Here is a 26,216-nt window from a genome sequence, read left to right on the forward strand (position 1 = left end):
TTTTTATCGTAAAGTTGACTGGCAAAAAAAATCTGCCATATTCCTGAAAAATATTATTATTAATTTGCTATTGAAAAAAATAAAGTGATTTTAAGATGAGCAAAAAAAATATTTAGAAACATTGAAAATCCTAGGCCCCCTCACCCTCGTTATAAAAATGGTCGGTGCCCTAGGAAGTTAATCACGTGATTGTCATTGACAACTCTATCCCCATGAACATCATTATTTAATGTGCCGAAGTTGGCATTTTGTAGGTTATATTATTTTCATGCTAATACGTTATTGTGTTGATCGCCTCGATGTTAAAATCAATCCTGGAATTTTAATGCACTTCTAAAAATAGAACAAATCCTTGGGCAGAGTATATTGTAAGAGAGTCATGTTTAATGATATTGAGAATGACTTTATCCTAAGAAGCGTATTTTTATCTAAAATTGATTTTGTATTAAATGCTACTTGTATTGATGACGTGAAATTTTTCCATCGTTAGATTTGGTGAAGTTTATAGGGCATGTCATAACCTGTTAAACATTATAAATTGTATTAAATCAAATAAAACCTATACCATTTTCTTAAACAATTTGTAGTTTGATGTTTTTTTTTTTTTTAATAATTTGGGTATTTTCCATGACCTAAAAATTCCTCATTTATACCATCTATTGATTGTGTCATACTTTGTACAACATTTATACAATCTATCATCAGTTTTCTTAGTTACAATAAACCATTGAACAGTTGTTTATCTGGATTGTATCTAACAATGATCAGATTAAGTAAAGCTTTCTGGGACATTATTTAGTTAGGAACCGTTCATTACTATTGTTTGTCGGTAGGTGTTTCCAGAAAAAAAACAGGATACTTATCCTACCGGTGCACCTTGTCTATGCTCTAAGTTTTTAGTGGAGTCAGAGTTACTCCTTTACTTTTGTTGCTTGTACATTATACTTTGTTTTTTTTATGTTCTTTGGTCTATGTGCCTGTTTTCCATGTCTGGTCTTTGTCCCTGGATTACATTCTTTTGAATTCCGATAGAATCTTGGTACCCGTGATTACTCTTGATTACCTTTCAAAAAAAAAACTTTCATCAAATTAGGTGATATTATCCACCCTCCACCCCCACCCCCCCAAAAAAAAATAATAATAGATACACCCTGTCCTCATTGCACATGTATGAAAAAAAATTTGATATTCTGGTGACAAAAAAAGGCTTATTCTATCAATGATATTGAAGGTTTGGAGGTAGCCTCCATCTCACTGTTAATTGTGTGAGGTTCTTTAATAAGGTGGATGTCTGATAGGATTCACCTTTTTAAGTTGTCCGTATAGGTTAAGGTTGTATCTGTTGAGTGTACTATGCCTCCTGTATAAGTTGTGTCAGGTTTGTATAGTTTGATGTCATCCTGTTTTAGTTGTCAGGTTTTTGTAGTTGGATAGTTGAGTCTGTTTGGGTGTTACATTTAGGTTTTCTAATCCTATTGCAGTAGTGTAGGTTTATATGACTGGTAGTTGTCTCTGATGGCTTTTCCCACATCTGTTTTCCACCTTACAACCCTCATAAACATCTTTTCTCTTAGAATTTCAGATTGCACTATTGTCTCACTTATTTTTTTTATGTGTGTAATTTGTGATAACATGATTACATTATTGGTGTTGGGTTTGTGCAATTTTCTTAAATCTTGGTTAGGGCAATAAGAGCTTGCTATTTACTGGGAGTCTGACCAGTATGATTGCTGGAGTTGTACAAGCATTTCTTTGCATCTTGCTTCCACCTTCATCAACCAGGTTTGACAAAAACAACAAAAATAAACAGATGAATATTTCAACAACTTTAATTAAACATTATAGGATAATTCACAAGTAAGCAATTTCAATGTTTTATGTGAATGCATGGGTTGCAAACATTAAAAATTATTCTAAAGAACAAGTAAAGAAAAAAAAACTGAAACTAAGTACTACTACTTAATTTCCTTTTTGGTAAATTAATTAAAAGAGAAAAAAATGTTTTGTAGTTGAATTATAAAGACCATTTTCTGTATAATTTTAAATTAAAAACAAAATGAAATATTTTTGACTTGCATGGATAATTATATTACCACACATAAAAAAAATATACAAACAGGTACTTTAATAGAAAAATCATTGTATCTCACTTGACCCCAAACATGTTATATATAAGAGAACACATGGAAAAATTCCATATTCTTTTTAGATACTAAAGTAAAAAAAACTGAGGGAAAGTATTATAAATATAACTTTCAGTTTAAATCATAAATATCAACCACCTAATGTTACTGGTATCAACTCCATACATTACAATCACATTAAATCACTCCATTTTAATCATAGCACAAATAACAAAAACAAATATTACATATAAATTGCATTGATAAAAGTAATATATGGTTCACTAGTGTCTCTAGGAACACAGCAATATATTTACTACATATAAATTGCATTGATAAAAGTAATATATGGTTCACTAGTGTCTCTAGGAACACAGCAATATATTTACTTTGTAATGTCTGTTGTCCCCAATCTTTCCAACTGTTTCTAAAGTCCTTAATCTCAAACATTCACCATTATTCCTAAATTACTGGACAAGTAAATTACTAAGAACAAAAACATACATGTATGCATTGCATTGATTTAAGTCTATGAATTAGCCATTGAATCACACACAAACTTAGAGTAAGTTGCCCTGGAACAAACTGGTTTCCCAGCAAAGAGGTAATTTTATTAAATATTGTGTCACAAGCATCTGTTTCAGGATTGAACCAGTATTTAAGTTATTCTACAACAATTATATTGGTAAAAATAAAAAAATATCCAAGTTTGGTCATAATATCTGTATGTACATACATATAGCCAAAAAAACAGTTCAACGGTGATCAACTTTTAAGCTATTTAAACCCTAAAATAGGTACTATTGCATGACTACTTCCTACATTTATACTTTTCCTCTGATATAAAATAATACAAGATTCATTAACCTTATTTGGACCAAAATTCGGTTGGCATTTTCTTGGGAAAGTTATCTTATTTGGTTGCACTTTTAAACATACATGTAGGTTGACCAAAGTACAATGATTGTGAAATTTAAATCTAAAAACTTGTTTTTAAATTTTTGGTTGTTGTGTATCTACAGGATGATAAAATCAGAAAATTTAACTTGGTATCCCTAAGTTATCATTCTACTTTCGCAGTATTTAAAGTATAAAAGTACTTTTAGGGCAGTTAGGTCAATAAGCATCTTGAAAAGGCAAATGATTCAGTATCCGATGTAGCTATTTACAGATAATATCAATTTTTAAACTACTATTTCAACTATATAAAACTCAAAATTAGATCTTATCTTCTACTTACTTCCTCAAGAGTACTTTTCCATTGACTTGGATAATTGTATACAATATTATAACCTTGTACAGAGAACAGTCACCATATTCTTCTTATATTGGTTTACCTATTTACTCAATGACTTTCATGACTATTTCTAAATAGAAAGAACAAATTAAATAGAGAGCCAATTCATACAAATATAACCAGAAGATGACTCCAATATATATCAGTTGTACAGTTGCTGTAATAAAATACTAGGTCGTTGAATACACTTTTCTATGCTGTGTTTAATTAGTCTTTCAATAATTAGTACATATGAAGAAATTCAACTGTGGTTTTGATATGCATTTCAAAACATTTTTAAGAAAACTGACTGAATGATAAGTACCAACGTCAATTTAAAAGTTCAAATTTTAAATGAGTAAAATATGATGAAAAAAAAAACAAAAAAAAAAGAAAAAACACATGAATGAAATCAAGTAGTCATCAAATTTGAAGAGAATTTGATGACCTCTAAAAATGTATTACAAAGTAAAACAAGAACACTTTTTATCCAGCCATCTTAAAGATTTAAATGTAACTTATGAAATTATTAACAAAATACATATATAATCAACATATAGGTGATTTCATCACTAGCATTAAAAGACAATTAACACTTACAAAAGGTTTATATTAAACCACCACTCAGTATTGAACATTCTGTTAAAGGTTCCATCTCCAAACCATTTAACTGTGATGTGAAATGACTAAGTGAATTTAATGATATAGAGACTGTAGTAAATTGTTACTTTATTACACAGCTGAGACTTGCTACCAAATCTTCAATACCAAACATTACAAAATTACAGACCTTTGATTAAAAAGTTCAATTTAACACTAAAGTTATTGTCCCTTCCCTGATTAAACCTGAAGATGTTTAGTTCAATTAATACTGCTGTAGCCTGTAGGTAAAGGAAACCCATAAAGTACAGTAGAGAAGATAGCCAAAAGAAAGACAAAGGTGGAGAGCCTTTGGTTCTGCCCTACATGTCAATGGCCTACAGTGGCAAAAACAAGATATGGTAAAACTTAAATCCAAAATAACATGGCATCAAGTTCCAATCAAACTTTTATTCCACAAATGGAAGACTGGTTATTAAGATCTTGAATTTTATTTCTTGTTTACATCCCGACCTAGCAGAAAGGGTTACATTTCATTCTTTTACACTGTTATGAAATATATGTTGGTAATCATATGGAGTCAATTTGTATAATGACAATGTAAAGACCTAACACATCCAGTCTATTAATACTTGGTTTAATGTTAACCAACTTCTTTATACTTGTGCATTTAGGTATTTTCGTAATAAGTTTTGAGCATAGATTAAGGACATTTACTATTGAACAAATTTCAAATGACACTTATGAAGCCAGGCACATTCAATTGTAAATCGTAGACCATCATAACAACTTACTTTTTTGTATACTGTATTTTTCTGACTATAAGTTGATTTTTTTTTTGGCTAATTATCAGCCTCAACTTATCGTCCACTTCAACTAATGTAAGGAATGTTTATCTTCAATGCTTTTCATAAGATCATAGTGCATTTAAAAGAATTGTTTATTTAATCAAAAACATCCAACATTTTTACATTTTTACCCTTTCAAGAGTGAGACAGATTTTGTAATTACTTAAATACAATATGTTGCTGCACTAAGAAGCCAATCTACAATTTTACAACAGAATTCAAACATTTTTTTTCTTATTTGTTCATTTAAAGATCTTCCAGTGTGCATAATTTTAACATTGTGCATTTATAGTATATTTGGATTCATTTTTTTCAGCTCATAAAATGTTACTAAAATTGCATCCTGTTGAAAATTCTTGCCAAAATACACCTACATCTTGATTTATCAGCACTATTTAAGGGAAAAATAATAACTGAAATGTAACAAACAATTTAATTTTACAAAAATACTGAATGACTAAGTTTTTTGTTATGTGTATGAATCACACCCACTTTAAGAAACATTTATTAAACTTTAAAAACAAATAAATCTAAGTTACTCAAAGGTCTGAATGCCAAACAATTAACAAATTTATTATACAAAACAACATGAATAATGAAAGAAGCCACTAGCTTTTGTCATTGTAAAATTCGATGCATTATTACAGCACCAGACCAATTTTCACCAAGATGACAGAGGAATGGTTATGTTCGTGATATGTTCTTAAATGTCCCGTTAGACACATCACTCCTTCCTAGCTTGTCCAGTTAATAAAGGAACTATTTCTGATTTAGCAGCTCCTAAAAAATAAATTATTCATTAAAGTTTTGTTCACTTTGTTTTGTTTTGTTTTTATATCAGACATGTATTTTGTGTTATGCATAGTATAAACTAAGTCTATTAAAAACATCAGCAGGCATGTCTCCTAAGGCTTTAAACTACTTGCGGGAAAAAAATCCTCAATTAAGTTTTCCTTTCACATGTACATTATGGCCGTGATCCAATTGATATTGGAAAATGCTGCGCCAACACCAAATGATTTCATAGGGGTTCTTTATCGTCTATAAAGTATATATTAATGTAGCCATTAAAAATCTATAGTATATAAATGAAAAATTCAGTTAATCCCTTATATGACCTTGACTGTAATGCACTTACCTCGATGTTTCTTTACAGCACGTTCTCTTTGATCTGCATCATAATACCAAACAGTAATGGCATACCTGAAAAAAAAAACAGAAAATCAATAAAATTGACAACAATAAATAAAAGGATGCTTTTATACACAAAAGCCATAGTAAAGCCTCAAATCTAACAACATATTTATATACACCAATCTTAACCTTTGTCTAGTCACAAAGAAACTATGTTTAAATGTTGAGTCTTTATAGCCCTAAAGATAAGAACCGTAAGTCATTATGACCTATACTTAACAAAAATGACATTCCTATTTATTACCTCTGCAAAAATATATCAACATTTAATACCTTAATTTGGTTGAAAGGTAGATTAAACAGCAATTTTTTTATCCATTATTTCTCATTAGATTGGAACTCAAAGCACATGTACTTTTTTTTACATATAATAATTAAGTAAATTTTATGATTTTCATTCTAGCCATTTAATGCCCAAGCATTTCAAGAAATCTCAGTACACCTTAGACCAATTTTAGATAATTTTTGACCAACAAAACTTGATTATCACAATGTCTTGGACAAAACTGATATCATTCATGGTAAAAAAAAAAAATAAAACTTAGGTAGGGCATGCAAACTTAAATATCTTCTTTGCTGGAACACCTGCACGTCAAAAATAATTTGGGTGAAAAACATTTATTTCTACCACCCACATCATTGTGTTGACCCTGCATCCTGTTTCGGAATAACTCAGAAATTAAAGTAAATTGTTTAACCCAAACAGAAATAACTTTACATCAAATTTCTCTTAAACTACTTAAATATTTTGGAACCATAGTAAACACTGTTTGGGAGCAACCATTTGATTTTTAGGGGGGCTAGGACTTAATTTGAAAAAAAGGCAAGATGCATTTGTTGAGTTAAATCAGGAGATAGTTTTGTAAACACTTTAATGTTACAATTATTTGTCATATTTGTAAATATTGTGAAAAAAAATCCAGGACAGGCTTGAATCAAAATAAAAAGTCAGTTTTAACACACAAAAAAATTATCCAGGACAAAAAATTTGATCCTAGCCCTACCCCCCTAAGAATCAATGGTAGGATCTGGAATCCTCCTAAGGCAAAAAGAAATTCTAATTTCTCCTAGGACAAATTGGAATTCTAATTTGCCCTGTATTTTGACCAGTGCATACATGTATTAGAATTCTAATTTGTCCTAAGAGAAATCAGAATTCCAATTTGCGCTAGGGGGGTTTTGGATCCTTCTGGCTTCAAGTTTGAAAATATCAAAGATAAAAATAGAAAGTATTTTATGTGCATAGAACAATATCCTGCTAAATTAAAATACTATTTTTTTTTTTCATTATTTTATTTCCTTTTATCATGAGTTTATAAGTTAGATAGTGAAATTTCCGATTTTACTGAACATTTTGAATGTAAAATATACTTATGATTTATGAGAATGTTGAATGTTGTTGGACATATTACTATTTGAACATTTTTTTATTCAATTAACTTTAATTTATTAATTTATTACATTAAATTACAAAATTTATTATATTGAAAAACTAAAACAATGAAATATCAGAACATTGACATCTCTTTTATTACAACATTTTTTTATGTTTTGTTTGTAATATTTAGTGAAGCACGTGTTCATAGACCTTCAGCATAAGCATTTTATGGTGACATCTTTCAGTTACAGTTGCAATCTTATGCAAGCTTGCCGTCTTGGTTTACAAACTGATTTATTTGACATGCTTGAATATATGTTATTTCATCTAATTATTTTTTATCTTTGTTCAAAGAATTAAGGCCAAAGGTTAATCTTATTACACAAGTCACAGAAAACTAACCATATGCATAAGAGATAATTGGTTTAAAATCATTAGATAATGAAATACACAAAATTCTGAAATTGTTTAATGTAGGGCATGATATTTCATAGTAGAAAAAACAAGGATGTCTCAATGTCTTTTAATTTAACTTTTTTCTTCAGTCCTTCAAAAACGTTTCACAAATTGAATTTTATTAAAAGAATTAACATTCTTCAATATATGTTCATACACATTTAAAAGCAACAGGAACTTCCATGAAAATGTAAATCAATAATTCCTAGAAAATCCTGTTACATGACATGTAGTCACAATCTAGCTTGAATGTAAGCAGAACAGGTATACGACTTAAATGACATGCAGTACTTGACCTTTACCTTATAAATTGTCAAAAACAAACACAAAAAATCACGTTTTTTTTGTGAATCACATGGCATGCATACATTCATTACATTTTAGTTGCATAAGTTTCATTTACTAGCAGTAATCCAGATAACTTAGTTCTTTCCCTATTGATTTTTCAACAGTGCAACAGCGCATTGATAAATTGCATAACTACGCATCTATGAGATCAAATCTATAATTGTAAAAATGAATGCTTCTTATCAGCCGGAATGGCCTGATAGCAGTTTGTTTACAACTCATTGAATTCCAGCCCTTTGTGGACTAAAGATACAAGTAGAAACAAAATCTTACCCTAGAAGACAGCAGTCTAGATTTGGGCATGTCAATGCCTTAGTCTTTAAAAATAGCATGTCTTCATATTTTTTTACCTATAACACAAAGTCTTAAATCATTGAACATTAAAGAATCAGGATTAGATTCCAGCTTGATCAAGTTGATATGACTCAAAACCATCTAAATATATCATTTTTTTAGCTATGAAACTTGTACAGTGCAAAATGTTGCACATTAAACATACTCAAAGTTTCAGACTTAAATATTGTATTAGTCAAAGGATCTTGGTGTAGACAATTTTGAATAAAACCATTTAGTGGTATTGGGGAACTTAAGTAGAAATGGTACAATAGTGTACATGAAGTTCACACCAGATTGACAAGTAAAAAAGAAATATTGGTAGATTGATTTTAAGAGAACTACGGTACAAAATATACCTCAATTCATTGCTTCACTCAGAAATATACACAAGTATAGGCTTTTATTTGTAACAAAGACACCATAAAAGAAATTGGAAAATTTGGAAAGGTGACATACATGTACTTAGACTTTAGAAGTAGATCCAGTCAAGTATGTTCTATGAATATATTCTAATTTCAATAACACATTTTCTTTAACTAGCACATAATATAACAGATGGTTTCATAGCACTTAGGTTTTCCCATCTTATTCAAACATGAAAACTGAGGGAAAAATGAAGTAATAGATCAGAAACATATTCATGATATTTAAATAAGCTGGTTAACCCTCCCACATTCTGGAAAGACTCCCACAAAATGAATGAAAAATTTTAATATAAACATGAAATTTGTGGGAGGTTTTTGGTAAAAGTTACTATACTTTCTCATTTGTCTGTGAAAAATACTAAATAATTGATTTTTTACATCAAAAATTTGCATTTAAGAAAAATTTCCCACATGACAGTGTCAATGGTCCAAATTAAAAGTTAACAGTTGTTAATAAAATCTGTGTTTTCACTCTTGATCCTGATCACAAAATTTATTGTTTGTTTAAAAATCGAAGTATATTATTGAGAAAATCTGTATAATATAGAAGATAATCAATTGACCAACTCAAATATATTTACTTGTGTCAAGAATGTTAGGAGATTTAACTGAAGGCTGATGCATTCAAGATCATATATTTTGGTTATTCACTCTTTCCTACCAATTTCCTTATACATACAAGTATAATCAGACCAAAAACTTAACTCCTTTTTACATGCATCCAATCCATTTTATCTAATAAATTTGTTTATCCATGTATTTTCAACCACAAAAATGTCCACAATCACTACATCAAAGTTGTGAAAAAAGAAAAAGAAACATCTAAGTGCCATCTTAAACAAACACAATAACCTACGACATATCACAGTTTAGTTGTTATGTTTTACCTTGTTCTAAAAGCCTGCATAACTTCATGAGGGTTTCTTCGGTCAGACCAGAAAAATAAGAGTCTATCAAAAACAGGTTCAATGCTAGCTACACGGTCTTCACCTTCTGGATAAATTCGCAATAGGCCTCCGTATTTCTGAAATTTGATATTGAGGATAAAGTAAATTTTCATTTGTGCATCAATGCATACATTGTAAATGAAGACAATTTTGCAATGGATGCTTCCTAGATCTAAATCTCAGAAGGAAATTTGTAATGGATGCTTCCTAGGTCTAAATCTCAAATGGTAATGCACTTAAACCCATTTATTGATAATTGCTTATTTTTTATCATTTGAAATAAATTGCAGAGTACCTTTTTCCACTATTTTAAAGGTCTTTAACTGTCTGTGTCCTATATGAACCCAAATATTGATTTTTGATAATACTGAATTACAGTGCAGAGTTAATGGTGTGCGAGTGATTCTACACCACTTATTGCTGGAGTGCAGTATAGCAGTACATGTAATTTATCTGATGCAGTTGAATTTCCTTTTTCATCTCGTGCTAGTACACTTGCACCGCATTAAATCTAAGATGCTCATGCACATGTACACATTTAATACATACCCTCATTATTCATATTGAATTCTAAGTTTTATTGAAATATATTTGATATTTCTTCTTCAGTTATACAGAATTTTGGCAAAATGTTTCATAAATAAAAAGACACATCAGCCATACTACATAAAAATTGCAGTGACATTTTTCTTCCATGCAATAATTGCATTTGTTATGAAGTTAAGTTTTACCAAAAAATAAAACTTAGATCTTATTGGTAGGCATTGACAGCTACATGAATATACAAGAAAACTGAAAAATCTAATTTTGCTAATGTGGTCATTCTTCTAACCTAAACTACAGACATAAGGGAAATGACTGTTTTTGGCCCTTAATTCCTGAACTGTTCAATTCATAACCCCTAAATAACTTTTGAGATACGATACCTTATCAAAATGTGGTACAATTACATTTATACTCTAGCTATTATCAGGACAGCAAATGTCTACCAACTAAGTTTTTCGCTCATTCCTCTCTCTACATTAGGTCATGATATACAGTAGAATGGGAATAGGAGATAACTCACCTTAGCATCCCAGTCTTTATTGAGGTAGTAAATACAAGTTATACATCTCCCATCATCATTAGGGTTATCAACATGTCTTAAATATTGGGTGCCACCACCAGGATAGCAAGCTACCATTCCCTGTAAATCAAAAAAAAATTCCATTATGCATTTAGACAATTAAAAAAAACACATACATGTATGATGTCAAAGGGATAGGGAGTCACATAAGGCAATAAATATTAGATAGGTGGCAAATTATCTTTTCCATTTTGGCATAAATGTTTTGATTTTTTTCTCATAATTGTCTGCAAATGACAACTCATTCATATATGTGGATAGCAAAATTCTAGTTACATGTATTTAAGTAATAAGAATTAATTTTAGTGCATGTAGCTGTTTTGTTATACATGTATATCACAGCTGTGTTACACAGGAAAAATTGCAGTACTTGTTTCAATACATGTATGTTTAAAAAACATGGAAACAGTTAAAAAACTAATGTGAAAACACACAAAAACATATGGAAACAGTTAAAAACTGATGTGACAACACACAAAATCATATATTTCAAAAATCATACCAAAACCACACTTTTTTAATACTCTTAGTATATGAAATCATATGGAAAACATAATTCCTATATAATTTTTATTCATTTGTTTTTATATGGTCTTCAACATATTGATCATATGTTAAACTAACTATATCTTAAAGGAATTTTTTTTAAAACATATGAAAAACATATCTTGCAGTTTTCCCTGTGTAGTATACATGTAGATAACAGTTTTATTACCACATTTCAGCAAAACAAATGGAAAAGAAAAAAACTACTGTGCTGTTAGATCTCCCATGTACATGTATAGAAAGAGAACATTTTCAATTGAAAGTTAGCCAGCATAAAATAATACTAAATAGTAACAAAAATTCTGATACTTTTTTTAGATTTGACGTGTGTTAATAATGAAAATACACATTCATGTAATATACATGTATCACTTAAATGTTACTACCAGTCATAAGGAAACAAATTAAGTTGGTTTTTTTTGTTTGTTCTGTTTTGTTTTTGACAAATATTGATCATCACATATTACAATGTACATGTGACATAGAGAAATATTCCATTAAGTCAAGTACAAAATTATTTATAGGGTGTTGTAGATGTATATACATGTAAAAGCAACATTAGTGTACCAGTGCTGTACAAGCTCAATAAAGCTTTTTATCATGGACTGTTTACTGGAATGTTGATTTTTTTATTTGAACATAGTACATGCACTTCTAAACTGTATAATGGAATTATATTGCCAATGGAACTAGGGGACAAATGCATGGATTAAAGGACAAATATTGCTATAGAAATCCACCCTACTGGAAGACTACATGTATGACTAATTAGGTTTAAGTTATAACTACAGGGACACCACATAAAATCCCCAATTAAAAATCCTATCAACACTGAAGCCAAAAACATTAACAAGTTGACTCTCTTTATCAGTACAACAAAAAACAATCATGCATGTACATTTTTGTACATGTACTAACATATTCACATGTTCAGTTGCATGTACATGTATATTAGGAGCAAGCCTGTTGTACTTTGACTAAATAAAAACAAGGGTTTGTCCTTAATTCAATATTTAAGGAATTTGAACTGCACGAAAATGATGAAATGAATTTTTAGCAGTAGGTGTACAACTGTACTTTATCCATAAATACAAGTACAGGTAACTGAGGTTCATGTAAAAATCTAGTAAAAAGCTGTTTGTTTAATGCAATTTGAATTCTTTAAAAAGTTGTGATTTGATGGATGTTATATTTAACTGTAAACTGAAATGCTGAAAAATACAATTTTTAATCATTTGATATTTTCTGTAAAAATAACTGTATGAAGCAGAATTAAAGAGTACCGAACTATAAACATGTAAAACATTTAAATTAACAGTGACATGTACATTTGTATATATATACATTGTATGTAGAAATAAAAAATATGGATAAAAAAGAGTGAACTGTCTTCAAGTGACTTGTTGTTGAAATAAATAAAATCAAGTGAGAGTCAAGAGTTAGAATTTTTTTTTTAAATTATGATACATATGTGCAAATGCACATACTTTAAAAATTTCATTATGGCCCAGCATGTTGGACAAGTTCAAAGCAAGTTTGTTTGATTGATCAATCACTGCATGTACATATATGTATGTAAAAGGTGTCTTCTCACTTAGCCAACATTTTGTATTTCAGGTACCTACAGGTAATTAAATTCATGTAGGCTAGGTGAGACTTTGCAATTGTTTTTACTGCAATTATTTAATTGATTGGGGCCTCTTCCATGGGGACTATAATAATTATTCAAGGTAAATGTGTCAATTTGTTGAGGTTTTTTTATCATATGCAGGGGTTTGATAGAAAAAAGTAATAAATATATATATATTTATATTTTTTTTATTTCAGAAATAATAATTGATCAAATCACAATTTCAAGCAATAACACATAACAACATATTTTTATATTAAAGCAATGGTATTTTTTTATAATCAGTACTATATTCATATAAAAAAATTGTCTGCATGTAATTACATTTAATTTATTACATTTAAAAAATATGTTCATAAAGGAGCACTACAAGTACAATGTGAAATTGTTTATTCAGTCTAAGTGAACCAAGTGAGAAGCACTATCTGCAAATTCCATTAATGTTATTTCTCCACGTTGAATTCTTTCTTTGAGAATTTGAAGTCGGTGTTCCATTTGTCTGTATTTTCTTTTAAAGGCACGCTGCTTACCACCTGATCTGATCTGAATAATCTTCGCCTCATTTGATGCCTGTATTGAAACAATTTGATGGCTAGGAAAATATTGGGGTGTGCATGATGACAAAGTTTGTTGACTTTACTGTGCCAGCCCTCAACATTGTTGGTAGTTCTTGGACCATTATTGTCGTAGTGGTTCCATGATGCGAGCGGCTGTCCTTCGACCCACTTTTCGGTAATATAGTCTGTGAACTGTGTCACAGCATCATTGTTGTCGGTATTGTCTTCCAAAGCTTGGAACCACACATCCTCAACTTGTGGAATAGGAACTAAGGGTAACACCGCTGCACATTGGACTAGTTGCTTTATATTGTCATTTTCTTTGTATTGTACAGCTAACCCACAGTTCTGAGTTTTCCGCCAAACACATTGCGCATAGTGAAAGAAACATCCTTTCAAACTCACATTGGGAAATACTGTTGTAATGGTAGCTTTGGTAGCACCTTAGAACGGCTTCTGTAGAGTGCAGCTTTACAACTTTCAAACGTCGGAATTTTCTCTATCATCTCGTTGACATCATCGTCAAACTCATTATTAAGAAGACTACCAAGCTCTTCATCAAAAATGGAAGGTATTGGTGATACCTCTTCCCTGCAACGCTTTTTTACTTTATTAATAAAGGCTGCTGCTGCTAAACCAATGTTATCTGAGTCATGGTTGTGGTTGTTGTTTATGGTAACAGGAACATTATCTAGTGTTGTCAGAGTAGCAGGACATTGACGTGAGACGCATCTCCAGTAGCAACGGTCGTTGCGTCTAGTTTTTATTGAATATTTGTAACCATTATGGAGCAAATGACCACTGCGGCCATTTTCAAGAAAGTCTACGTGTACTTGAGCGTTAGCCATGAGAACTGAAATGATAAATCTGCTAGTTGGCCCCACATTTATATACTCTTCCATAGCATCCCAAGCTATAGTGAGTATGCATCTGTCAAGTAGAGTGGTGCAAGCTGAACATATCTTATCTTTAATTATTTTAATTTATATTAATTAATATCAATTAATAATAATTATTCTCAATTAAGAATAGCAGTCATTTCATTTTATTAAATTTTATTTACAGAATTTAAAAATTAAACTTATATTTTTTTATTTTTATATTTGAAATACATGTATATATATTTATATATTTTTTTTAAAGATAATTAAAAAATGTTTTGTGTTATTTTATAAATACTTTTAAAAATATATCATTAATATTTTTTTTTTATTTTACCCAACATAAATGTAGCCCTTTGGGTGGCCTCAATAAAACAGTTACAAAAACAATATTTCTAAATGTTATTTTAACACCCCAATTACCTATGTTGGCCAGATGAGACTATCAATTTTCAAAATGTTGGCTAAGTGAGAATGAACCATGTAAAAGTACAATGCATCAATAAATCATTCAATTTTGTTCGAGTTTTGATAAAATGCAATCTAAACGAAATATAGATATATAAAAATATAAACGTACATGTATACAGTGTATTCAAGACAAAAATAACATATTTTGTTTATTACTAAAATTAAATTGACGACTTGTTTCCAGGGACTTACTTTAAATTCTTTTTCCCAAGATAGTTACCATGTGGTGTGGACTGTTGTGTACATGACTATATACATGAACATGTACAAATGTACATGATCTGTAATTCATAACGAATATATTGTAATACACTGTGATTTTGTACATGTACTTTAAATCAATACTCATGTAAATGTTAATCTATATTTGTACATGTAAATTAATATATAATGTACAAATGTACATGTTTATTGTATGTGTATATTGTATAAACTTATTATTTAGTTAAAATTCAGCTTCTTAACATATTATTCTGAAAGTTTGGGCATATCTTAATTTTGTCTTTAATGTTTGCTATTACCAAGAGACCATGAAAGTCATAATTTCAATTCATCTTTACCTCATTTAGAAGAAACTAATGACAAATTACTGACTGATAAAAGTACATGTACAGAGGTTTAACCAATGCAAGAATGCAAATTTAAGATTTAGGAAAAATAAAAAGTACATTTTGGACACTAGCATGTCACTACAAGAATACCAGTTATACAGTACAATTGTTTGATATTAAAAATTCAAAAGAAATAATGTATCAATTCTTTTAAAAAATCAGTAATGTTTCTTATTGCATTGAAGATTCACCACATACAATTAGTATATACATTTGTACATGTACATGTAAAATGTCAAAAAATTAAACCAGACCATTTATTTCATTAATTTAAGAATATAAAACTAACTTAATGCTGTCATTCAAGTTTAAATTCATTAATACCACAAACAGAAGAAAAATAATTGATGCATTTTAAAAGGGCTAGAAATCAAAAATGAAAATCACTAAATTTATCAAGTAATTTATACATATTAAAACTACCATCAAATTACAAGCATAAGTCTATATTATGTTTGATCAAAATACTAATTAATTTGCGAGCCAGTTTTCATTTCAACAACATTGGACACTTCTTGCAATTACATGTACTTTTTTACTATCACATTTTTACCTTAGTTCTCCCATTTACTGTACAGTTACTTAATTTTCCAGCACATTTTAAAACAACAGCATCCATAGAAGATATCAAAAATCCAATGTCTTGACATCCCTCTTCACTTCCATCAACCCAAGTCAATATATCGCCACGAACATGTTTAGAATTAGAACTTTTATTTGAGTTCATTAATTGTCCTTTTTTGAAAATGCCTGCTTGATGCATATCTTTGACTTGATCAAGAATTTCAAGTCCTTTGCTATTTCCAAGAAAATTGTCTATTACACATATGCCATATCTGTTCAAGCAGTTGCAAGCATAATCAGCAAGCATTTTCGTTCTAGTTTCAAGAACAGAGAAGTAAGTTTTACTGGTATCAAACTCAACATCATCGTCAGTTGTTGGTGCCATCGCTTTAGATTTATTGTTAAATGTTGAATGAAGAGAAATATTTTGTTTTACAGATTCGGATGTGAAGGGTTTCAGTTCCCTTATATCAGCTTGCAGAAAGAAGTCCTTTGCAGCGTCGTTCACTGCATTTGTGGAAGAATCTTCTTTCTCTTCTTCAAGATTTAACTTTTGGAGATCTGAAACGCTTTCCGAAGTAAACACCAGCTCTGTAGCTTTTGAATTATTCATGCTTTTGTCATCGTGAGTTACTGTAGGAAATACAACCGAACTGTCACGTAAACCAGTAACACGTGGGTCCGCAATTGATGTTGACATTCCGTTACTATTTATAGAACATTGACCGGATTCTTCGATTTCTCGTTGTTCATTCTCAGGTCGAATTCTCTTACACTTCTTCTTGTGATATTTCCAATCGTATTTCTGATGTTCTTTACCACAATACCAAGTTCTCTTACAGCCGCCACATATCATAAGATTATCCATTTTGCCACATAGCTGGCACTCGATGCGTATGTTAGTCTTGTCACGTACACATTCGGCCATGATTACTGATGTTTACATTTAAAGTTGATTCCCCGCCTCATGACAGTATTTTATTCGTAATCTTGCGGACTTGAATTGTTAGATTACTCGTCGTTATCCTATCAAAACTTAGAAATATTCACACGTAGACCCTTCAAAACGGCGACATTGACTATGAAATAAAGTGGCATTCAGATGTACCTTTCTTCTGATTTAACACATTACCACAATGAACAATACATGACAACGGTCACTTAATGTGCATGAAGAAGGTATTTTTTTGTTGTTGTAAAATATTGAAAGATCTGGGGTATATAATAACATAGCAATTCATTAAATATTTAGAAAGCTGATAATCGGAGTTTTCATACTTCTGTTCAATAAATCTCCAGTTTTCTTTATAATGTAAATTAAGGCAAACATTTAGTACTCCTCATGATTGGTCTAGACATTATCTTGAGGTTTAATTCATCTAATTATATGTATGCATGTACACACTGATTATATATTATCCTAATGTTTGCTTTCATGTCATGTATAGCACCTTTATATAGATATATACATGTATAACCTTTTTTAGCAGAATAAACCCGTTACAATGGGACAGTTGAACCAAGGATCTTTAACTCCTTGGTTGAACGCAATCAAATTCGAAACGGACAACATTATTGGATAGTGCATTGATTAATGGAATGACATTTTTACACACACAAAAAATCAATGGAACACATGCATACCATTTGTTTTAGTCTATATGTTATATATAATTTCCCATGCAATGTCGGAAAACAGTTCCAGAAGTACGTGTTGTCTCGCGCACATTATAGACGGTGAACCTTTGACAAGTGATAAGTGTTAGTGACTAGGAACGCACGTCAAACGCTATTACATGTAACAAAGTAATATCAGATTCTATACAAATCACAAAAACACAAGCTCATATTCAAAGGATAAGCAATGGAACAAATAATTTTTTGTCTGGTTAGCTTTTAGATGTCTTCAGATATTTTCTTCTTTTTTTGGAGGACGGGTCGATAACTTGTGTCACCATTCTGCTGCCAGACATTTGAAACATGAACTTTTAAATACATATACCCCATTATGTCAATTCTCTCAACAGTTGCTATCAGATAACAATTTTAGTTTACTACATAAGTTGTATGGCGGTTTCGTTTAAACTATGTAAGGTCTATGGTTCAACATGACTGTATAAGAAATATCCAAATAGTTAACATCGATATATATTTCGTCTTCCTGAGTTTTTTCTCTTTCATTAAAATACACACCAAAATTCATGGTGCACCGTAGCAGTGCATCGTAACAGTGTGCCAGTTTGCATTTTATTCTGGTTCGGTGTCCGTTAACATTGAACACTTTAGATGAATGAACACAGAACATATTGCATAATTGAACTACATACTTAATTCTAGTTGGACTAGACTGGAATCGACTGGCGTGAGATAGAAAATTATCGTATAACCAGATCAAAGTGATTTAAACCAAATTGCGAAAATCCCTTTTATCGTAAATTTTCGTATAAAGTTTATCGTCATCGATATGAATACTAAGATCATGAAAGAGACATTTTTATTATCGATATTAGCTTTATTTAAAGACAGTTCTACAGGATATATATCTTTAGTGTAATTGTTGAAGTCATCGTTGTTTAGAGCCAAAATACTATCCAAATATCTAAAGGACTTCTGAAATTTTTCTTGCAAATATTAAACATAATTAAACAAAAATAATCAAAACAATGATAAAAATTGATTTCCCTGTTGTAAACATTGCACAACACGTCCTTACAACTGTAATGTATTCATAACGCACAATAAAAGGGGTTAAAAATCAATACGCGGGCTATTGAAATCACCAGTAAAATGGAAAGTTAAAAACATCTGTCTAATCGTGAGACATCTATTCAAATTACACAATCCATTGAACACCAAGAAAGTCAAATCAAAATTTAAAATCTATTGAAAGTGCCCATTCAATTATTACACAAAGACAATTAAATTACAATTAATTTGCAAAAATAATTAAAAAAAAACCAATTAACGATGTAAAAATAAAAAAAGCAATATAAACAAAGAAAGATAACTCTTGGCATAATACACCCCCCTTTTTCATACTCACCTGTTTACATCATACTATATAATGACACTAATTAGGACACTTAATGAGGATACTATGGAGGTGGTTTCCCCCTCCCAACCTTTAAGGCACCCCTTCGTACATCAAAGGGTCCCCATGGTCCCTTTCTTGCCGTGGGTCCTCCATCTAAGTCCACTTCCGGTCCCCTCTCCCCCACAGGTCATTTCCTGTCCACGACCACCGGATGTGACGGCATGCGCATGCGCATTGGGGCTAATCCGCCCTAATCCACCCGAAAAATACTGATGCTAGAACTCCTACTATACTACTTGGATGAACACCATTTAGATAATTGGAAGAATTGATATTATCATTTTAGCTCCTTAGTAGCTAAATTCTAGACTTCAGTTTAGCATACATATCAGAAGTCAGAAGAATATTGGTTACTAGAACTATTTCTTGATATGTCGAAATTTTTTTTTCAAATACAAAATAATCCATTTTGCAGTTATAATAGATAATTCGAATACTTGTACTTCTATTTTGTCAAATGGTAACACAGAAACCTACAAAAACTTGTTCCAAGGTTTTGTCTCTAAAAGGATGACTTGTAGTCTAATTTGGAATTTGTATGGCAAGCCATAGAGGACAAAAATGAGCATTTTCTAATATTAAAAAATGATTTTTTTAATATTACAAATTCATTTTCTAATATTACAAATTAGATTTCTTATATCACAAAACACTTTTTTAATATTAAAAATTCAATTGAACTTCTAATATTAAAAAAACTATTTTTTTAATATTAGAAATTGATTTTCTAATACATGTATTAGAAAATGCATTTGTTGTATTCAATTACGATTTTTTTAATATTAGAAAATCATTTTGTAATATTAAAAAATGTATGGCAAGCCAAAGTGGACAAAAATGAGCTTTTTCTAATATTAAAAAAATGATTTTTTTAATATTACCAATTCATTTTCTAATATTACAAATTAGATTTCTTACATCACAAAACAATTCAATTGAATCTCTAATATTAAAAAACTATTATTGAATATTAGAAATTGATTTTCTAATATTAGAAAACGGATTTGTCGAATTCAGTTGCGATTTTTTAATATTAGAAAATCATTTTGTAATATTAAAAAATGTGACTGTTTTTGCAATATTGCATAGGGATTTTTAATATTACAAATTAATTTTCTAATATTACAAAATGTGTGATATTTTATAATATTACTAAATCAGGAATTTATAATGTTAGAAAATGAATTTTTAATATTACAAAATGAATTTCTAATATTAAAAAATCTTTCCTAATATTAAAAAAAATGATTTTGTAATATTAAAAATTCATGTTGTAATATTACAAAATATTGATTTTTGTCCACTTTGGCTTACCATAAATTTGCCATATAATTAAAAGCTCTTTGCGACGAACATTGTCAAATTTATGCCTTTCTGAAATCCACAAAACATGTATATAGTTTCCTTAAATCCATTGGGTATATTTATCGATAAGGGTTTTTAAAGCAAAACTATGATCGCTGGTTCCAAAAACCAATTTGTTCACGTGAATATGGTTTAGTCCTTGACGGTAAGCAAGAACTATTCAATAAAACACATGTATATTGCATTTTCACACACACACAGATATATATATATATATATATAGACAGGTCTGAAAAATTCCCAACGATGTTAGAACTGTCAAATTTGCGATGCAATTTTTTTGTCGTTCCCTCCGCGGGACTCGAACTCGTATATATATATTCAAGGAGCCATTGTCTTCATAGCACTTTTAGGACTTTGAAATTCAAAACTAATTACCCCCCTTGATGAAACTTTTCCTGCATTGAGGTTAAAAAGATAGCAACGACAACCAAAACAAAAAAGATGAACTTTACACCTCCAGATTTCCTTGCAGAGGAATTCAAACAGCGGCTCACTGAGACTTTGTCCAACTCTGAGTTGACAACGGTAAAACTTTTACCTTTTCAACTTTAAAAATGCTCTTGTAAATTTGTTAGATCACATAGACTTGATAGACATAAATGGAGGCAAGGTCGGCGCGCCAAAACAATTTTTTTTTTACAACTTCGCTGGTGCTGCACATGTATATTTATTTTTTTAGTGAATAAAGCGTTCATATAGCCAAAATAATCCATGCATATTTAAAAGAGGTATGCCTTTTTTTGATTAACTATACATACCTAATCACAGGGACTTGCTCCCAGTCCCAGTCCCACTATAAGTATAGAGGTGTAGCCACTAGTAATAAACAAGAACAGAACAATCCTTGTTTCAAGGGTGCCTCACTTCAACTCAGTTTTTGTTCTAATAAAATCAAACATGTTACTATTTATTGCACAGCAATCACATGACAATTCATAAATCAAATAAATAATCATAAGTATCACCATCAAAAACTTCTAACTAAATCATTTGTACAACAAATGTACATCCAAACTCCCTATTTCTACAATCGCTTGGACCAAAAGTGAAACTACTGCAACCTTGACATTGCTAGACAAACTGGTGTCATATGATATTTTGACACTGCAAAATATTGACTTTGGGGTTAAAATTTCATATATCATCTTAGCCCCGGGGTCAGTGGGGGTTAGTACATTGCAGCAAGTAAAAATGTAAAAGGGAGCATGTGAAATACATTGTACCTGGTATGTGAAATACATGTGGTTATCAATTTATCCTGTTTAGGATTAATACTAATTTTCATTTCATAGTCAATTTTCATAGAAAGTTTTAATGGACATCATAGTCTGGCATAAATAAAACATACATATAACAACATCTTAAAACCAAACTTTCTCTGCCAAATGTTTTGTGAATGTTGATGAAGTGCTTGAAGTTGAGTGTTTGCTATACTTGGATTTAATGCTTCAAAACTGACTGGAGTATTTTGTAATGTCCTTGACTACCCTTTCAGGTCTCGCACCTATGGTGCTTCAAAACAAACAGAATCTCCTATTCTTAATGCTTACACTTTGTGGGTAGAATTTAAGTTAGCAAGTCGTCTTTCAAAAGCAAAACTTTAATCTTAGCTTTGAGAGTTGATATTATTTAGTCCCCAAATTGCTTTAGCCAAAGGGGACTTTAGATTTGCACTCCTTTCATCCCTCCGTCCAATCTGTCAGTCCAGTTTTCTGCACTTTTTTCTAAACGCTTGCAGATATTGAGCTGATTTATGGTATGCAAGTAAACCTTGATGAGTTACAGATCAATTTTATGTTCTGTTCTGCTCCCCTTATTTTTGTCTCAGTTATGGCTGTTGAACTTTGAAAATTAAAGAGAAATTTAAGTTTTCCATACTTATTTATTCCCCACTGGCTTTAGCCGAAGGGTGAATTGAGATTTGCACGTTGTGCGTCCCACCGTCAGTCTGGAAAAAAAATTGAAGCTTTTCGCACTTTTATTCTAAACGCTTGCAGATATTGACCTGATTTTGATATGCAAGTCAACCTTGATGAGTTACAGATCAAGATTATGTATTATTCCACTTTGTTGATTATTGTCAGAGTTATGGCCATTGAACTTTGAAAAGAAATCACTGAAATTGAAGTTTTCTGCACTTTTTGTGTTTTATGCACTTTTTTCTAAAGACTTAAGGTAATTAAAACCTAATCTGTTCAATTGTCTGGACATATAAATTTGTAAATCTGCATCAGTTAAATGGATTTGAACATCTTTCTTGTCTTTGTCCATATCCCTTTTTCTGTTCAAAGAGTATTAAACGGAACCAAGGTTATAGCGGTAATCAAAAGAATGTAATCCAGGGACAAAGACCTGACATTGAAAACAGACATGTACAACAAAGAACATGAAGTAACAAAAATCATACTTACAAAGTAACAAAAAATGAGCAACTCAGACTCCACTAAAAACTGGGAGTATGGACCAGGTGCACAGGTAGGGTAAGCGTCCTCTGCTTTTCTAGAAACACCCACCGAGTTGCTCATAAAAAGTTAAGTCCGGAGTAGACAAACGAGGAAAGGAAAACTGTGACCCGTTGAATTAATCAGTTTTCATGGTGCATATGGATACACCATTATGATCCACAAGTTCATGATGACGACCATAAAACTTCTGTAGTGATGACTTCAATCTTATAGCAACATAACCCTGTTCCAGTAGCCTATTTATTAGAGTTCTAGCGTGATACAAAAAGTCTGCGTAGTTTCAGCAAGCTCTGGCATAACGTATGAGTTGTGATATGAACACTCCATACGCAGGTGCTGAAGGGATGTTGCCACAGATTCAAGGTCATTTCCTCAGTCTGCCATTTATACTTGACGATCTAAGGTAGTATTTGGGTAAGTGTTATAAATAGCTGGTAGGGGACTACGTATTGTTTTGCAATACTCTCAGAATCAGTAATAGGGATTACCATGTGCCATAGTTGCATTTCCTCTAAAAACATTGCGTGACTAATGTGCCGCATCATATGCATGCATTAAGTTTCCATCATTGATGGTGGAGTGTTGTCTGCTACTTGATGCAGTTAAAAAGGCATGAACATGTCTTTTAACAAGGTTTTTATTAGCTTCATGCAGATGTTATGATCGCCATGTTTTTGAGGGGATTTGAGGACTGGGGAATGAAATGGTACTTTGTTACGATTTGTTGAGATTGCATATTCTTCATCAATTACGTGTGTATGACAAACGTGATGACTTTTCATTCAGAATTGTCAACTTTCCTTTTTTATTTGTGGTAACATCCCTTCAGCACCTGCGTATGGAGTTTTCATATCACAACTGCTTGTGGATCAGGGTTATGTTGCTACAAGATTGAAGTCATCACTACAGAAGTTTTATGGTCGTTATCATGAACTCATGGATCGTTACGGTGTATCCATCTGTGCCATGAAAACTGATTTATTCAACATATCATAGTTTTCCTTTCCTCTTTTGTCTACTCTTTCGTCTTGACTTTTTATGAGCAACTTGGTTTTTAGTGGAGTCCGAGTTGCTCATCTTCTTTAGTTACTTTGTATGTTTTATTTTAGTTACTTTATGTTCTTTGTTGTGTTTGTCTGTTTTCCATGTTTGGTCTTTGTCCCTGGATTACATTCTTTTGATTTCTGCTAGAATCTTGGTTTCCTTGATTACTCTTGGAAAGAAAGAACAATTAATATTGTATTTTTAAAGAATTTAAAAGAAAACTCATTAATATCAGAAAAGTATGGACTGGTGGTCCCATTTGAAATTGAAAATGCCACCAAAGAATTTTTTTTTAAGCCTGACCCAAAGCAAAAGAAGTTAACAAAAGAAAACATTAATGTTGGTAACCAGAATCAAACTGCAGTTGTTGTAGAAACTGATTTGACAGCAGCATGATTCTGAACCCCCTATTGAAAATACTGATGATATTGGAGTCATGTCATCTGGTCCTGAAGCCATACCAAAAATTTTGAAGATAAATGGGCAAAATCTTATTGTAACTAAACAAAGAAATAGACTCTCACTTAAACAACTTAGGGACCTATAGTCTATGATGAAGCACTAAACAATACATTAGTATAAAACTCAAACAACAGAAAAGGAAAGTGTTCTGATGTGACAATTCATTGATATACGATGCAGTTATATACAATACTGAATAACAAATGTTTCAACTCTTAATCGACAATATATCTGCAGTGTAAATTAAAGTTTGTTTATGCTACATTTTGTCTTCAATATTTATGCCAAACTGGCCATAGTTGTTATTCCAAATGTTGTCCCATGGTTTGGTCAGGATGGCCCATTGAAATTGAAAATGTCCCATTGAAATGAAGGATAAGGGGGATCATAGTCCTATGGCAAAATTTTTATCCCATTCACTGCAGAATGCTTGTTCACATTATGTTAATCATTTAGCTTGGTCATTTTTACTACATGTACAATTGTTTCCACTTGTAATTTATGTGACATGATCAATGTATGTTTATTTTCACTGTAACTGTTTATAGTTTATGAGGACAAAGTCAAATGGTATAAGATTCTGATAGATTTAATATTCAAATTGTAAATTCATTGAATTGGAAAATAAGATACATGTATTTGAACAAAATCTAATTAAATACTTACATGTAATTAATTATAAATAAAATAATTCTAAATAATACAATTATTTACATTTCATCTTTTAAGTCTTGTGCATTAAGCTGAATTTTTGTAACAGTTGTATCATATTTTAGAAACTTTGTTACATATTTCAACATAATATAACTAAGTCTGAAATGTATACTTTTCTGAAACAAATTAGAAGTTTGTCAGTTTTGTTTTTTGATAAAAAGCATGATCAGTTTAAGAGTGTAGAACTTTTTCCTGAATTAGATAGTTCATCATAGAATATTCAACCAGATTTTACAGGTAAAATACAAGTAAAAATTATACCCACATTTCAGAAAGAAACTTTAATTGCTAAAACATGTAACCCCCCTATGTTTATATAAACCTTCATTTAAAAGTGGGCAAACCAGGATGCCCATCAAAATATTAAGGTGCTACAATGTCTTTACAACCATTAATGGCTTCCACCATAAATGAAATGTGTTGACACCTTTAATTATATCTTCTGGTAGACAAGGGGGACTTCTTTACAGCAGTGTCATCTTTGCAATATACAAGGGATTTGTTCATTTGGCTTCAGCTTATGACTTATGGTCATTGAATTCTTTACTGATGGTACTACACTAACATATTCAATTACAGACAAGTCTGTCTATGTACCTTACCTATAACACTGCTGGGTTGGACGTGAGGTTACCCAGGAATAGTCAACCTCTGGGCGAAAGCGTCAGACTTATGAATTTGATGCTTATTGCAGATTGCCAAGTCCAATTAGCCGATTACCAGATTGCAAAATATTTCTGATTTTGGTTAAT

At 30.9% G+C, this 26,216-nt stretch overlaps 2 protein-coding genes across 5 annotated transcripts in view; one reads left to right on the plus strand and one right to left on the minus strand.

The window, feature by feature from the left end:
- Positions 1-1,813: 1,813 nt before the first annotated feature.
- On the minus strand, positions 1,814-17,245 carry LOC148626327 (egl nine homolog 1-like). 2 transcript variants are annotated; one of them, XM_088570212.1, is made up of 5 exons: positions 16,307-17,245; positions 10,998-11,117; positions 9,872-10,008; positions 5,986-6,050; positions 1,814-5,627 (listed from the first exon to the last, which is right to left on the minus strand). In XM_088570212.1, the coding sequence occupies exons 1-5, from the start codon at positions 17,243-17,245 to the stop codon at positions 5,572-5,574; spliced, it is 1,317 nt and encodes a 438-aa protein (XP_088426338.1). In that variant the 3' UTR covers positions 1,814-5,571. The 2 variants fall into 2 exon arrangements, 1 of the variants encoding a protein (XP_088426338.1); XR_015920043.1 differs by lacking the exon at positions 1,814-5,627 and adding an exon at positions 8,497-8,573 and having other exon boundaries at positions 6,022-6,050.
- Positions 17,246-17,364: 119 nt separating this feature from the next.
- Positions 17,365-26,216, plus strand: part of LOC148626328 (patatin-like phospholipase domain-containing protein 7) — a 112,725-nt gene continuing 103,873 nt past the window's right edge. For 2 of the 3 annotated variants that reach the window (XM_088570208.1, XM_088570209.1), the window contains exon 1: positions 21,147-21,304. In XM_088570208.1, coding sequence (XP_088426334.1) covers positions 21,221-21,304 — 84 coding nt within the window. In that variant the 5' untranslated portion in view covers positions 21,147-21,220. Of the gene's footprint in view, positions 17,497-21,146; positions 21,305-26,216 lie in introns of those variants that run through there. The other variant, XM_088570210.1, reaches the window with a different exon arrangement.

This window comes from Perna viridis, chromosome 2 (assembly GCF_037379345.1).
Source record: "Perna viridis isolate PV_CMFRI_1.1 ecotype Kerala chromosome 2, ASM3737934v1, whole genome shotgun sequence".
NCBI lineage: Eukaryota > Metazoa > Mollusca > Bivalvia > Mytilida > Mytilidae > Perna > Perna viridis.

Coding starts and splice junctions, on each gene's coding strand:
- LOC148626327 (XM_088570212.1), bottom strand. CDS start 17,245: ATGGCCGAATGTGTACGTGACAAGACTAACATACGCATCGAGTGCCAG. Junction 6,051..9,871: donor ATGCAGGCTTTTAGAACAAG/GTAAAACATAAC, acceptor TTTTTTTTTCAG/GTATGCCATTACTGTTTGGT. Junction 5,628..5,985: donor TGCTGTAAAGAAACATCGAG/GTAAGTGCATTA, acceptor TTTATTTTTTAG/GAGCTGCTAAATCAGAAATA.